This window comes from Achroia grisella, unplaced genomic scaffold, assembly GCF_030625045.1.
Source record: "Achroia grisella isolate CSIRO2021 unplaced genomic scaffold, CSIRO_AGI_Agris_v1 utg2471, whole genome shotgun sequence".
Taxonomy (NCBI): domain Eukaryota; kingdom Metazoa; phylum Arthropoda; class Insecta; order Lepidoptera; family Pyralidae; genus Achroia; species Achroia grisella.
In genome coordinates this window covers 769,220-786,766 of record NW_026712739.1, presented here as the reverse complement: position 1 = coordinate 786,766, position 17,547 = coordinate 769,220, and the positions used below count along the sequence as shown (strand labels likewise).

The window sequence follows — 17,547 nt, the reverse complement described above, 5'->3', positions numbered from 1 at the left end:
CTCGTCTCAATGCTTCCTCCATAGCCAGTTCAAAAGAATCAAAACAAGCCGATGGCGGACGATAAACGCAAATTATTATACAAGTAACTAATTCTACGCAAGATAGTTCAATTGTTTGCTCAATAGAAATATTTACAATGTCTTGACGGTTTTTATATTCTACATCATTTTTTAAAATAATAATTGACCCGCCATGAATGGCATTGTTCCTAGCAAAAAAACTAGCTATATTATAATGTTCAAAAGGACAAATTATTTCATATTATTTAAGCCAATGTTCTGTCAGACATAACACCCGTACATTGTTAGATTCTAAGAATAGACTTAATTCTAATTCTTTGCTGGAGAAGCCACGAATATTTTGATGAATAATGACCATATCCTGTGGCTTAACCAATGTCGTAGATGTTAGTTTAAATTAACACATGTCACATTATTAGTATTATTACTAATATTACTAATTAAATCCGTTATACTACTTATAATGGGATCATAAATGTTATACGCTAGTAAACTAGCAATAGTCTTTTTTTGTTTTTTAGGAAGATAAAAATTACCTCCCGTCATATAATAATTTGTAACAAATTTGTTACTTTCAAAATAAAATATATCATTACAATGATATGTCATCGAATAAATTAAATTATTTATACTATAAATGAACTTATTCTGTTCATTAGTCAGGGATTGAGAGTAGGGAAATGCGCATAATAATATTTTACCTATACCAAGCTCCACTATATTATATAATGATTTTATTAAATTAACTATATCAGATTTACGCATATGCAAACAATTCCCTAACGCTATTACTAGGGTCGTGTGAATATCATATTTTTCATTTACTATATTTCTTATAATCTTATATATACCTGATCCCGGAAAACAATTATTCATTACTTGTTGCGAGAGACAGTTCGATAATAAACTACCTAAATCCTTGCCAAATTCATCTGAATAAATAATTGTTCTCCTGATGGTTTCATGTACAGTGCTGCATTTATTTACTTTTGTACTGTTTCGTGTGGGTAAACATGAAACGTCTGGTTCCGTGACGGATGAGATATCAATGTTCAACTGATTATGGTGGGACGGTTGGATATAGTTATCAGACTCTGGTGAATTACAGTGACATCTATCCGTAAGAGAAACAAACCGCTCCATGTTGTAGTTACCTAATTTTATTAAATTATCCAACTGATCAGAATATTCATGTATTTCATTCTTAGCTGATTCGTATTTCAAAGATAAATTGGACAACGAATTCTCTAATAGTTTAATTTTTTGTGATAATTCATCTATTTCTAAATCTTTGTTATATATTTTTTCTTTACAATTATTTAATTCTATTGATAAGTCAATTTTTTGCTTCCTAGTAATAATTGATTTTAAACACTTTTTATGACTTTTCACTAAATTTTCTGATTTTCGAATAAATTTATTTAATTTTACATATTTTTTTAACTTATTACTACTATTAATAGGTACTTTATTAGGACTATAGGAGCTTGGTGTATTTGTCAAATCTATGGTCACAAGGGGCAGAGCAGATGTTTGATCACTAGTAGTATTTAACATTTCTGTATACAGATCCATGGTCTCGTTATAACTACTCAACCGCCTGTGATCCAACAAAGATTTATTTTGTGATTGAACTTCCTCAAGGTGCCGCTCTAGATGAGTGATTTTCTGCAATGCTGACTCATATGTGTCTCTGCACAGATCATATTTATTTACAATTTCTTGAAGTTTTTCATTTTCGATATGTAGAACTTCAAAGTCTGTACTGATCTTCACTAGGTCATTCTTCAGAGCCACATATTTATCAGACATCAACTTAATTTCAATCTCACTTTCATCTCGTTCCTGTAATAAGGCCTTATTTAATTCATTGGATTTTTTTAACTCTAAGAGTGTCACCTTGAGCTTAGCATCAAGATCACATGCTCTGCGGGACATCATTTTTAATTATTATGTTAAATATCTACGAAACAAGACAACAATGAATATTATTCAATAGAAGAAATACAGTGTTGAAAGTGCGCTATTTCCCTTCAATAAAATAATACAATAAATAATTTAATAATAAATAAATAAATAAATATTGTTAGTAAAAACTTTAAATACCAATACTGCAACATTTCTAATAAGAAAAATATTTTATCAACAGCTTAAAAAATAAGTTTCATATAATTAAAGTGATTCCTCTTCCAGCATCATGGCGGATCCATGGATCGTTCAGCCACACGAGCATGCGAAATTTGCTGAGCACTTCAACAACTTGGGCCCCGTTAATGGCGCCCTCACCGGAGAACAGGCCAAGAGGTTCATGTTGCAGGTCAGTCGTCTCTCTTACTGTGCTGGTTTCACAAGTGTAAAATTTAAATATATAAATTTCAATACAAAATATAGCCTATGTTATTCTGATCCATAAGCTATATATGATTAATACATTGTTTATGCTTTTTTCTTTACTGTGTTACAAAAAAAGTATATTCTATCTATCTAAATTTTTTTATTTTTAAATTACTAAATTATAGACTACAGGACTACAGTTACTGCTGTAAATTTGTAATGTTCACTGTAAATCAAATTCAATTCAAATTCAAAATATCTTTATTCATGTAGGTCTATTACAGACTCTTATGATATGTCAAATCTACCGTCAGTTCGGAATGATATCGAGATGAGATGAAGTGACAAGAAACTCAGCTCGTATTTTTTCAAATAATATTGAAACATGTTTATAATAATACACAGTCATTAAAATTCAAAATTGGGAGAATAGAGTATCCACCAGCATATGCTATCGTAAAGAACAAAAAATTTAATCAGTGTTCGCAACCTGAACAGACCAGTCCCCACAAGCAGCACCCGTTCACGAGTATGACGTATGAGCCAGCCATCATTGCACTCAACCATATTTGAGTCCATCGCACATCAACCCGGAAATAGATTCTTCTATTATTATTAATATTTCTTTATTTTATATTATATATCTCCCTTTGATGGGGTAATAGGCTGATCATTGCAGGTAAAAATCACCAAACAATGACAGTATAAATGATGAATGATGAGGATGGATAATTTTTAAGTCGAAGACAAAAAATTGCGGACTATTCTACAAGTGTTTAATATTACAGTTTTGTGAAGAAGGATGAAAGTAGTACTCGATCATAGTAGTAGAAGATAATAGAATAGAATGGAATAGAATAGGAAATCATTTATTCAAATAAACTTACATTGAAGCACTTTTGAATAGTCATTACATTTTTTTTAATCTACCGCTCATTCAGAAAGCTGTCTCATCACAAGAAGAACGAGCAAGAAACTTGCGTGTTGCTCATTTAAATAATTTTATTATTACTTTACATTTTTAAGTTTAAGTGTGTGAATACAAACCACCAATTAGCACTAATTCAATTAAATACTCAAATAGAAAAATATTGAATATATAACCAACTGGTTAAACAATTAATAAGAGGAAATCAGTCAGTGATTAGAGCAGACCAGTCCCTACAAACAGCACCCGTTCACGAGTATGACGGATGAGCCAGCCATCACTCGAACCATATTTTAGGGAGATATACTATACATACCATATAATTATTTATTTAAACTGTACATCAGTGTACAGTTTGATGCAGTCCCGACTCCCAAGCTAGCGTGAGCTGTATATCAGTTCACAGTCAAGTTCCTTCACAAAACAAGGATAACAGTTTTAATTAATGTACATGTAGACATAAACATAATTAATATTTTATACTATTCAGTATATTATATTATTAATTATATCTTATATATAAAATTCTCATGTCACAGTTTTCGTTCCCATACTCCTCCGAAACGGCATGACCGATTCTCATGAAATTTTGTGAGCGTATTGAGTAGGTCTGAGAATCGGCCAACATCTATTTTTCATCCCCCTAAATGTTAGGGATAGTCCAACCCTCATTTTTTTTATTTTAAGGCAAAACAACGTTTTCTGGGACAGCTAGTTATATTATATTCAGTATCTGTGTGTGTGTGTATGTGAGTAAATAAATAATGGGATAAAAGCAATGCAATGATGATAGTTTCTATTCTATACAGAGTCAACTACCACCGCCCATACTCGGCGCCATTTGGACTTTAGCAGACACCAATGCAGATGGTAAACTAGATCTGCGAGAGTTCTCCATCGCTTGCAAGGTATACATATATATATATATAAATAATATCACTCATATTATTTTCAAACCTAACCAAAATATCTCTATTACAGACTTATGATATGTCAAAAACTACCGTCAGTTCGTATGTAAAAGAACTGAGTACTAGTAACCTTAACACAAGCTTTGTTTAGCTTGGGATAGATATAGATTGCGCTGTGTGAATTGTCCAGGGTTATTATTATTGTAATCCTTCAAAAACATCATCATCACCATCGCAGCCCTTCAAAAACATAACACCTTAATACTATAATTCAGTTTATTTAAACTATTGAACTTATTTTTTTCTAATTAGTTTAATTTGAAAAAAAAATAAGTTGATAAATTGTCACAAATGTTATCATCTTTAATTTCTCTTTTATCTTTAACTAGATGTGCCCGAAAGTTTTACCATAAAGTTTCATCAAAATCCGTTCGGTAGTTTTTGCGTGAAAGAGTAACAAACATCTATCCATACACACAAACTTTCGCGTTTATAGTTATAATAAGATTAATTTCTCTTTTATCTTTAATATATCTTTTATCTTTAATTTATCCTTTATCTTTAATTTCCCTTTCTGTATCAATTATTGTAAATTCTTTATATCTTTTATCATTCATTTCTCTTTCTGTATCAATTATTATAAATTCATTATATCTTTTATCTTTAATTTCTCCTTTATCTTTAATTTCCCTTTCTGTATCAATTATTATAAATTCATTATATCTTTTATCTTTAATTTCTTTCTGTATCAATTATTATAAATTCATTATATCTTTTATCTTTAATTTCTTTCTGTATCAATTATTCTAAATTCATTATATCTTTTATCTTTAATTTCTTTCTGTATCAATTATTATAAATTCATTATACCACTTTTCAGATAATCAACTTGAAACTACATGGAATTGAAGTGCCGAAGATCTTACCGCCGTCTCTACTCGCCTCTCTCAGTCCACAAGGTAAGTTCTTCAGCATCTATTAGTCCACTGCTGGACGTATGCCTCTTGCATAATCCCAATATCAATCAAAACAAAATACTTTACTTAGATTTGAAATCAAATCAAAATATTTTTATAATAGCTGTGTTTGCTAGCTCGTTTCACTCGCGTTAAATTTCGATAAAAAAATTTGCCTATATGTTATTCTGATGTATGAGCTATATTAGTGTAAAGTTTCGTCAAAATCCGTTCAGTAGTTGTTACGTGAAAGAGTAACAAACATCAGAAGAACACATAGACTATAATTTTAAAATATATAATGTAAAATCGTCTATCGTGGTATGGGCATGTAATGCGTAGGAATGAAGATCATATCCTAAGGACGGTGTTACATATGAATGTGGATGGTTATAAGGGTAGAGGAAGACCGAAAAAGAGATGGATGGACTGTGTGAAAGATGATATAGTGAGAAAGGGAGTAAATAACGGAATGACTGCGAACAGAGATGAATGGAAGAGAAAAACATATTACGCCGACCCCAAATAAATGGGATAAGGAAGAAGCAGATGATGAATGTAAATTAAGTGTGATGCAGACGAAGTTACGCGGCTCAGCTAGTATATATCTATACATATAAATAAAATTGGAGTGTCTGTTTGTAATATTGAAATAACCGTTTCTTACTACACGCATATAAATATAAATACACACCGAAATATTCTTTTTTATATTTTTGTATCTGTCTGTCTGTTTGTTCCGGCTAATCTCTGAAATGGCTGGGCCGATTTTGACGGGACTTGTTTGGCAGGTAGCTGTTGTAATAAGGAGTGACTTATGCTACTTTTATTTATATATATACAATGTAAGCAAGTACCTTCTTGTTTTATGCTTTCCGGGATTTTGTTGTATATTAGAAATTTAGAATAGAATAATCTTATTCTTATATATAAAATTCTTGTGTCACAATGTTAGTTACCATACTCCTCCCAAACGGGTTGTTGTGTTGTTGTAAAATTTATATGCATATTCTGGTCTGAAAACCGGCTACTAACTATTTTTCATACCCCTAAGTGATAAGGGTTGTCCACCCCTAACATTTCTTTTTGTTTTTATTTATATTTATGTGGCAATAAAAAAAATACAATAATATTTTTTCACCCTTCTACTTAATCCTTATTTTTTTATATCAATTTTAATTTATGTGGCAAAACAACGATTGCGGGATTAGCTAGTAAAATAATATATAATGAATACAATTATAAATCTTTTCAGTTCAACAAAAACAATTCACCCCACCATCCAAACCCCCTATCCCGCCCATGCCAACCATCCCACAGCAACCACTTATATCCGGGTTGCCACAGCAACCAACCAACCAATCACTACTTGGGGATTTCGGCAACCAATCCCTTATTAGCACCGGACCACCGCAATCTATACCAACCGTGCCGTTAGTCCAACCAGTCAAGCCATCCGTGGTCCCAGATTTGATTTCCGGCGTGAAACCAATAACGCAACCAGTTGCGACCCAAAATTTGATCGGTCAGTCTCAACCCCTAATTCCAACTCAACCCCTGATCGATGCACAACCCTTAATCCCTTCTCAACCGCTATCGGCAGTGCAACCTATTACAAACCCACCCCTAATACCTCCAACACAACCATTAACTCAACCCCTAATGGCTGCACAACCCTTAATAAACGGACAACCCCTAATTGCGGCCAGTCCACCCCTCGTACCCGTTCAACCCTTGGTTGGTCCTACTCCACTAGTTCCCTCCTCGCAGCCATTGGTGACGGGGACCACAGTGGCATCTCTAATCAGCTCGCCGCCTCAACCTACCACGGTAGTGGGTTCGATGTCTGGGCAACCAGTCACTTCAACCCCTATAACCGCTGTTAAAAGTGACGGATTATCGAAACCAGGTAATTCTTTTTGCTAGATTGATTTATAATAATAATAATAATAACTCAGGACAATTAACACAGCGCCATATAGTCCCAAGCTAAGCAGAGCTTGTGTTATGGGTACTAGACAACTGATAGAAATAAATAAATAACCCTGGACAATTAACACAGCGCCATCTAGCCCCACGGTAAGCAGAGCTTGTGTTATGGGTACTAGACAACTGATATAAATAAATAAATAACCCTGGACAATTAACACAGCGCCATCTAGTCCCACGGTAAGCAGAGCTTGTGTTATGGGTACTAGACAACTGATGTAAATAAATAAATAACCCTGGACAATTAACACAGCGCCACCTAGTCCCACGGTAAGCAGAGCTTGTGTTATGGGTACTAGACGACTGATATAAATACTTACATACATTTATAATATACATAGAAAACAGCCAGATCACAAACAATAATACTCATGAATACAAATGTTTGAACCGTGCGAGGAATCGAAACTGTGACCATCGGAAGTGAGGCGATGTGCTAAACCGCTAGACCACCGAGAGCGTCATAATATGCTAAATCTTTTTTTTTATTGGCGATAATATAGTGGTGCACCCGCTTGCACTAACGGTTACCACTAAATCAGTAACGGGCACCAGTGGAGGATGATAAGATGAACATGAGGTCAGGTCAGTTAGCACATCGTGATAAACGGCAATTTACCACGATGTTTTTCAAGAGGAACCGCGTAGGCAACCTAACATCTGTATTATTACTTGCAGGATCTGTGGTAACGAGCCCCACGGAAGTGCCCCTGGGCGTCATGAGTCCGCCTCCACCGGCCGAGTGGGGTATACCCCAGCAACAGAAACTCAAGTGAGTTAATTCCTTTATTATTTACAAACTGACTGTCCACCTGATGGTAAGTGGTAACTGTCACATATGTACATGAACAAACGACACAATATATATATATATAACTCAAAGGTGACTGACAGTAATCTATCAACGCACATCCCAAACCACTGGACGGATCTGGCTAAAATTTGGCATGCAGGTAGATGTTATAACGTAGGCATCCGCTAAGAAAGATTTTGATTAATTCTACCCCCAAGGGGATAAAATAGGGGATGAAAGTTTGTATGAAACTTTGTCAATTTTAAACCGATCGGGCTGAGACTTTGCATGCATAAAGCTACTATTACGTAACCATCCCCTAAGAAAGGATTTTGATAGATTCCACCCCTAAGGGGATAAATTAACGCGAGCGAACCCGCGGGTAAAAGCCAGTTACTTATGTTACTTATACAACGAAAGATTTTTATATAGGTAATTTTAGTTTGTTTTAGGTTACAACTTTGGGAAGTGTGTCAAAGTCTAATTCAAAATATCTTTATTCATGTAGGTCTATTACAGACTCTCATGATATGTCAAATCTACCGTCAGCTCGGAATGATTTCGAGATGAGAACAACTGACAAGAAATTCGGCTCGTATTTTTCTTTAAATAAATGTTGTACATATTTACAATAATACAAATTCATTTTAAATTCAAATTTGGGAGAATAGAGTGACCATCAGCATATGATATTGCAAAAAACAAAAATCTAATCAGTGTTCGCAACCTGAACAGACCAGTTCCCACAAGCAAAACATTAACGCCATCCAAAGGGCCCAAAATCAATACCGTCTTTACCATAAGGGCACACGGGGCTCGTGCCCAGGGCCCCCATTCTCAGAGGGCCCCTGAAGGACTGATAATTTTTCTCACATATTTATTCTCAAAAGAGTTTTTTGTGAACTACACTTTTTTCACAAATCCCTTAATGTTCCTTATACCTAATGAGGTTTTGAAATTGCCAAAAGGGCGCCGTATTTTGGGTCCCCAAGGGCCCCAGCCTAGTTTAAGACGGCGGTGCCCAAAACATTATACTGAGAACAATATCGGGTGTCCCTTGCTACATCACCAACAACGAAATTCGCAAGGAACTTGCACAGTAAAAGAGGAGATCATCAACTACAAAGAAAAATCGTTGATTAAATAGGAAAATGACATTTGTCTAAATTAGAAGCTAGAATTGCCTCCTAATATATAAGTCAATTAAATTAACCAGCCGTCTTAATCATTATATAAATACTTTTAAAATTATTTATAACACTTCTGTGTAAAACTCTAAAGGAAAAAATAATTTAAATAAATTTAAAAACTTTAAATAAATCTAGAAATAGAAAATCATTCATTCAAATAAACTTACATTGAAGCACTTTTGAATAGTCATTACATTTTTTTAACCTACCGCTCGTTCGGAAAGCTGTCTCATCACAAAAAGAACGAGAAAGAAACTTGCGTGTTGAAAATAATTTTATTATTACTTTACATTTTTAAGTTTAAGTGTGTGAATACAAACCACCAATTAGCACTAATTCTTGTAAATGCTTGTCTTGTAAAAACTGTACGTTTTGGATACTGACATTTTTCTATTTAACTAACGAAATGTAAAAAGCGACTATATAACCACCAAAATCAACTGGCTGCTCGATTACTACAAAAACTTAACCCCAAGCGAAGATGCGACATTATGTAATATGCTTAACCCTCCGAACGTTTTGACACAGATCTGTGCACCCTTAAACCGTATAACCGTGTTCTCAAAGATCTGTGCCCGCAAAACCGTGAACTCTTTTTAACCAATTTAGTCCTTATTTAAAACGTAATAAGATCGGACGCATTTGAACAAAATACAGCTGGCACACGCATACCGCCTCTTCACTTTCGGTCGCTGCGACAGACAATAGACAATAGTTAAGGAGCATTCTCCCGCTGGGGACACTCCATTCTTAGTTCCCACACCCAAAAAATCTGCTCATAGATCTGGGACTGATTGCAAATGGGAAGAAAAGAAAAAATAATTCAATTTCATGCCAGTTCTTCTCAATTGGATCTATATACTAAACTGGACGGTAGGGAAAAAAATATAATTGTTCATAAGCGGCTAAAATGTCGTACATGAATAAATTATTTTTGAATTTTTGAATGTTTTATATTTGTATCCACACCAGGTATACCCAACTCTTCAACGCTACAGACCGAGCGAAGACAGGGTCGGTGTCAGGTGCGCAGGCTCGCGCGATCATGCTGCAGTCCAGACTACCACAGCAGGCTCTGGCACAGATATGGGCATTAGCTGACTTAGACTCTGATGGCAAGCTGGGTAAGCTGTTAGTGATTTCATTAGAATAGAAATAAACTTAATATAAGTACTTTTGAGTAGTCATATTTTTTTTCTACCACACATTTTTTTTTTCGGTCTATTCTAATGCTGTTGGCCGTAGCTGGCCTTTACAGCTTCACCGGACGTTATGGGGCGAGTGCAGATGGCACTCCAAACCCGCGGAAAGACTTATGAAGCGGCTGAAGGCCAACTCCTGCCTGACGGATACGAATTTAGTCTGAGGGCACCACTAGGGGTTCGAACCTCGGCTCAGGCCGTCGTAATTTCGATCCCCGTTTGAATTGGACGGGGAATTGATCGAAGGGGCGCCCGGGGACGCCGGTGTGGAGCGCCCGCGCGCGCGCATGCGCCCGGTTGAATGCGCGATATTGAGTGTTTGAGGTCGTCGTCTTGGCCGGCGAGGACGGTGTCGTGTGTCTACCACACATTCGGAACGCAGACTCATCACAAGAACTTACTTGTTGCTGTTTTAAATAAATGTTGTTTAAAGTATATACACATTAACAAGGATTAGGCATGCGATAATTAACATAGAAACCGCTACGCTATCTATGTTCTATGTTCCCGGAGAAATACAACCCCGGATTCTTCAAGTCTATGGTGAATAGATATCTTCTGGGTAAGCGCGCTACATCCTAGGTCTTACCATCATTTACCATCAGATGAGGTAAGACCAAGCGCAATCCCATTATTAATAAAAAAAAATCAGATAACATTATGAACGCTATGAATTTTAAGTTAGATTTATGTATAAAAACACTATTATCATTAGTCAGTCACTATTATCATTTTAATTTTTTTTGGAATACAATAGTTTGCGTGCGAGGAATCGACCCCGCCACCATCGAAAGTAAAGCGGTGTTAAGTTTAAACATTAAAATGTAAAGTTTTGAAATTGAAATAGAAATAATCTTTATTCAAATAAACTTAATATAAGCGCTTTTGAATAGTCAAGTTTTTTTATTCTACCGCTTATTCGGGATGCAGACTCATCACAAGAAGAATAAGCAAGAAACTTGTGTGTTGCTCTTTTAAATAAATATTGAATTACTTATATTTAATTAACAACAAGGATTAGGCATGCGACAATCAATATAGAAACCGCTACGCACTTAATCTCTGTTCAATCAGATAACATTGTCAGCGCTATGCATTTTAAGTTAGATATTTTCTACAAAAACTTTATTATCATTTATAAATTCTTCAATTTTATAATAAGCTTTTTTACAAAGAAAATATATTTATGACATATTTGAATTTTTTTTCTAGCAAATTGACTACAGACTTGGGAGTTTGTTGTAAAACCTTACGCAATTTCCATAAAACGAATTACTGACTTTCGTCAAACGGCACTTATGTAAAACTAGTTTGTTGACATTACGTAAGCTTTTATTAGTGTAATCACCTACTTTTTAAAACTGTTAATGTTTTTCGTAGTATTATTATTTTCGTAGATGTATTGAGAAGCAACGGTGAGGATATTTGATTCTATAAAACATTCCCGCAAAGACTCCCTGGAACCCATACCAGAGCGGATGGCCGTCTTTTGCAAAATAAATACTGTATTTATATATATTTTAATAAGTATATTTAATTTCCAGGGTGTGAAGAGTTTGTACTGGCTATGTACCTCTGTGAAAAGGCAACCCAGGGTGACTCCGTGCCGGCTAAATTGCCTCCCGAGCTCATACCACCCACATTCAGGTAAGAAACAACCGTGGACATAAAACACAATACTTTGGTATCTATACGTCATTAAAAAAAAAATAATAGACTAGATGGCGCTGTGTGAATTGCACACAGCGCCATCTAGTCCCACGGTAAGCAGAGCTTGAGTTGAGTTATGTGCTCGTGGGGACTGGTCTGTTCGGGTTATGAACACTGATTAGACTATTTACTTTTGCATAGCATATGCTGGTGGTTGCTCTATTCCCCCAAATTTGAATTTAAAAATGAATCTGTATTATTGTAAACATAGATTTCAAATTAAATATTACAAAAACAAATATCTAAGTATTTATATGAGTAGTCTAGTACCCATAACACAAGCTCTGCTTACCGTGGGACTAGATGGCGCTGTGTTAATTGTCCAGGGTTATTTATTTATTTATATCAGTTGTCTAGTACCCATAACACAAGCTCTACTTACCGTGGGACTAGATGGCGCTGTGTTAATTGTCCAGGGTTATTTATTTATTTATATAAGTTGTCTAGTACCCATAACACAAGTTCTGCTTACCGTGGGACTAGATGGCGCTGTGTTAATTGTCCAGGGTTATTATTATTATTTCCACATGAACCCTGGGCAGGTTTTCGGCTTGTTAAATAAAGTCCAAAGGAACAGGTTTTTTTTCGGACTACTCTAATGCTGTTGGCCGCAGCTGGCCTTTACAGCTTCACCGGACGATAGGGGGCGAGGGCGACACTCCAAACCGAACGAAGGACTTATGGAGCAGCTGAAGTCCAACTCCCGCCTGACGGATACGACGCCAGTGTGAGGACACCGCTAGAGGTTCGAACCTCGGCTTAGGCCGTCGTAATTTCGATCCCCGTTTGAATTGGACTGGGGATCGATCAGAAGGGGGGTCAAAAGAGCTATAGTGTAATCCTTTTGTAAAAAGCTCTACTGTAATATATAGAAATTCTTATTTGCAGACGGGAGTCGGTGACATCGACTAGTAGTGCGAAGTCATACGAGGAACGTCGGAGAGAGAACATGGCGCGCGGCCAGGCCGAGCTGGAGAGGCGCAGGTCACAGCTAGCAGACGCCCACATGAAAGAGAAGGTCAGTGATAGAGTGTGATATATGGGAGACGCAGGTTACAGCTGGTAGATGCAGGTCACAGTTGTCAGACGCGGGTAACAGCTGGCAAACGCCGGTCACAGCTGGCAGGCGCAGATCACAGCTGTCAGTCGTAGGTCACAGCTGTTAAACGCGGGTCACCGATGGCAGACGCAGGTCACAGTTATCAGACGCGGGTCACAGCTGGCAGACGCAGGTCATAGCTGTCAGACACAGGTCACAGCTGTCAGACGCAGGTCACAGCTGTCAGACGCAGGTCACAGCTGTCAGACGCAGGTCACAGCTGTCAGACGCAGGTCACAGCTGGCAGACGCGCACATGAAAGCAATGGTTTTTTTATATATATATGTATAAGTAAACGATACACGTGTTGTCGAGTGCAAAATGATTTGTTCCGGATTTAATGACTGTTATACTGATAAATCAACAAATTGATTTGTCTGTGTATAATTTTATATATATATATATTATTTAATTTTAAATATTTTTTTCCATGGATACCAGGAGGCAGAGGTAATTAATAATTATTATTAACTTAGCCGTTACCATACTTTTTTCAAATAAAAGTAGTCTAAGTAAGTACTCCTTACAATATTAGCTATCTGCGAGTGAAAGTCCAAATGGGTCGAGCCGTTTCAAAGAATAGTAACAATAAAATGACAGACAGACTAAAATTTTATATATTAATTTCTTGATGTAACTTTACTTGACTTAACTTTCATGAGCTTAACAACAATCTGCAGATTTTGCCAAACCAAAGAGGAAACTCCTTTAGACAGTATACTCACACACTTATTGTTTGCAGGCTGAAAGAGAACGGAAAGAGAGAGAAGAAGCGGAGAAGAGAGAGAAGGCTAGATTGGAAGCACAGAAGAGAGAGCAGGAAGAATTGCAAAGGAAACAGAAGGAAGAACAGGTAATAATATAACTGTTTCTAAGGTAAACTGACAGCCTCAGTGGTCTAGGGGTTTAACACACCACTTTATTTCAGATGGTCGTTGGTTTGATTCCTGGCACGGTATAAAAGTTTGTATTCATGAGTATGGTTGTATGTATAGGTCTGGTTGTTTTCTATGTATATACTAGCTGTCCCAGCAAACGTCATGTTGCCCTATTTATTTATATCGTTATAAAAAATAGGGGTTGATGTTAAAAGGGTGAACTTTTAAGGTTGTATGTATTTTTCAATGCTAAATCGTAATAAAATAAAAATAACAAAATTAACAAAAAAATATATTTAGGTGTAGGTTACTCTTATCATTGAGGGATATGAAAAATAAATATTGGCTGATTCTCAGACGTACCCGATATGTACATAAATTAATAAAAATCAATAGAGCAGTTTCGAAGGAGTTTGGTAACAAACACCGCGACACGAGAATTTATATATTAGAAATACAAACAAAAACTTTTTTGTAGGAGAAGCGAGAAGCAGCTAGAAAGGAGATGGAGAGACAATGCCAACTGGAGTGGGAGAAAAAGAGGTAATGTCAATCTTAATAATATCATAAACTCGAAAGTTAGTAAGTATGGATGTTTGTTATTCTTTCACTCAAAAACTACTAAACGGATTTTGACGAAACTACACAGTAATATAGCTGTTTGGGAAACTACTCTGCTACCAAAATGTTAGGGAATTTACTCTCTGCATATATATAGTGAAAAATGAATGGAAGCGTCAGTCACGTACCTCTATGGTTCTGCGGATTTCTTGGGCTTCAGGGTCTCGAAGATATCTTCGCTAGCTTTCCAGTTTCACAGTAGGTTTCACAGTTCTAATTTATTTTAATTCACAACACAATGCGCGCGCGTCATGGCCGCCGTACAGTCGGTTCAGTACTGGGTAAGGGAGGGGAACGAAAGGCGCGGGAACACAAAACTAACGGACTCTAATATAATAATCTGTGCTTACGATGGTACAGGGTAGATTTTGAACAATAGCTTATACATCAGAATAACACATAGACTATATTATATTGAAATTAAACGCGGATGAAACCGCGGGCACAGCTAGTAATATAAGTAATGTATAGTAAACACGAAAGTTTAAAAAAGTTTTTTTTACAGAATTCGTGAGCTGGAAGCGATGCGAACAGAGGAACAAACCAAAGTTCTAAGTCTGAAGTCCAAGAACCAAGCTGTCACTGCAGAGCTGAACTCTGTGAATCTCCGAGCCAGTAATCTGGCCAAGGATATACGGGAGACCAGGACGGCTGTGGCAGCTGCCAAGTGTACCATAGACGGGATGAGGTGAGAAGGATTACAAAGATATTTGTTTATTTATTTAATTCAGGCTACATGGCCCATATTATAAATACCTTATAGACTAACATACATAAGAAATAATAATAAAATTTGAAAAATAAAATTGAATCTATGGTCACGGCACTGACGACGGCAATCTGCCACGGTAGCGCCGATAGACCACCCCCTTCGGCCAGTAGTCCTCCTTCATGAAGGTGGGCAGCATGTTGGTGGGGACCAGGGCCACGATTAGAAAGATTTGTCCTAATGTAAGAAAGATAAAATAAGATAACCCAACTTTGCTTTTTTTATCTATTTTTGGATTACTCTAAGGCTGTTGGCCGCAGCTGGCCTTTACAGGTTGTAAAATGAATATGTAAAAATGTCCTAATGAAATAGAAATAGAAATAATCTTTATTCAAATAAACTTAATATAAGCACTTTTGAATAGTCAAGTTTTTTTTATTCTATCGCTAATTCGGAATACAGATTCATCACAAGAAGAATAAGCAAGAAACTTGTGTGTTGCTCTTTTAAATAAATATTGATTTACTTATATTTAATTAACAACAAGGATTAGGCATGCGACAATCAACATAGAAACCGCTACGCACTTAATCTCTGTTCAATCAGATAACATTGTCAGCGCTATGAATTTTAAGTTAGATATTTTCTACAAAAACATTATTATCATTTATAAATTCTTCAATTTTATAATAAAATTTTTACAAAGAAAATATTTTATGACACATTTGATTTTTTTTCTGGCAAATTGACTACAGACTCTGGGAGTTTGTTGTAAAACCTTACGCAATTTCCATAAAACGAATTACTGACGGATAGGTTTCGGATATAGGAATGATTATTATACCGGATGCGGATATGAAATTATTTCGGATCATCCGTTAGTTTTGGTTAATTTCGGTTAAGGATATTTTTTAAGGATTTCAAAAGTAAATTACAAGTAGCTAATAAAATGATGAATTAGTGCTAATCAGTTTGTATTCACACACTTAAACTTAAACTGTAAGTAAGAATAAAATTATTTAAAAGAGCAACACACAAGTTTCCTGCTCGTTCTTCTTGTGATGAGACAGATTTCCGAATGAGCGGTAGATTAAAAAAAATGTGTTGACTATTCAAAAGTGCTTCAATGTAAGGTTATTTGAATAAATGATTTTCTATTCTATTCTATTCGGATACCCGATAGTTTCGGTTACTGTTACGGAGCTCCCTACCATGATGTTTATTATGAACCTTTATAATCACTTCTATATCCCTATTTTAATAGCGATATTAATAATACAGTGGACCCGCTGTAATCCGGCCCCTGTCTAATCCGGCCCCCCTTGTAATCCGACATTGTCTATTATTTGTTATTGAATATTACTTTGACAATATACTTCAGAGTGCATATACATACATACATATATAACATAGAATCTTATCACTGGATCTGTAATTTGTCGGATTACAAGATACTCTTTTGTAAAAAATTCCGGACTATAAGCAGAGGACCCTTAAGCAGCACTCTATAATCCGACAAATACGATGGTCCGACACTGCCCTGCAAAACGTTTGTCGGATAACCCGGGGTCCACTGTATATGTACATATATAATATAAAGAATCATCATTGGATCTATAATTTGTCGGATTACAAGCTACTCTTTTGTAAAAAAATTCGGACTATAAGGGGTCTTAGGCAGTACTCTATAATCCGACAAATTCGATAGTCCGACACTGCCCTGCAAAATGATTGCCGGACTACCGGGGGTCCACTGTGATATATGGCAAAACAATGTTTATCGGGACAGCAAAAAGTGTATAGAAATGTTGATTAGTATACAGAGATCGTACATGTTAACTATATGCGCATGCCAATATCTTTGCAACAGCAATACGAGACCCATTGCAATGCAGATGGCTTAAGAGACTCCATGCATGGGATCTTATTCACCGATGAGACAGTTTCCTCACTGGAAGTATAGTTCTCTCCCGTCAACAGTCAACCAATCTGTTAAAAGCTTGGTAAGACGATTGCAGGATAAAAAAAAAGAAGAATTTTGGTTCATATTCTTTTTTGCCACGCACAACCACATTGTGGAATCACCTTCCAGCGATGGTATTTCCGAACCGATACGATATTGAACCTTCAAGAAAAGAGCTTATTCCTTTTTAGGAATTGTTCGGATTAATACCAGCTGCTGAGTTTCACCACCGTACCACCCGCC

At 36.0% G+C, this 17,547-nt stretch overlaps 1 protein-coding gene across 1 annotated transcript in view; it reads left to right on the top strand.

The window, feature by feature from the left end:
- Positions 1 to 17,547, top strand: part of LOC131842741 (intersectin-2-like) — a 44,175-nt gene that overhangs the window by 3,913 nt on the left and 22,715 nt on the right. Inside the window, exons 2-12 of the mRNA XM_059191305.1 lie at positions 2,215 to 2,338; positions 4,093 to 4,191; positions 5,075 to 5,153; positions 6,406 to 7,059; positions 7,818 to 7,911; positions 10,095 to 10,246; positions 11,869 to 11,971; positions 12,923 to 13,052; positions 13,876 to 13,986; positions 14,490 to 14,554; positions 15,138 to 15,320. Of these exons, the coding sequence (XP_059047288.1) occupies positions 2,219 to 2,338; positions 4,093 to 4,191; positions 5,075 to 5,153; positions 6,406 to 7,059; positions 7,818 to 7,911; positions 10,095 to 10,246; positions 11,869 to 11,971; positions 12,923 to 13,052; positions 13,876 to 13,986; positions 14,490 to 14,554; positions 15,138 to 15,320 (1,790 nt within the window). The 5' untranslated portion in view covers positions 2,215 to 2,218. The remainder of the gene's footprint in view (positions 1 to 2,214; positions 2,339 to 4,092; positions 4,192 to 5,074; positions 5,154 to 6,405; positions 7,060 to 7,817; positions 7,912 to 10,094; positions 10,247 to 11,868; positions 11,972 to 12,922; positions 13,053 to 13,875; positions 13,987 to 14,489; positions 14,555 to 15,137; positions 15,321 to 17,547) is intronic.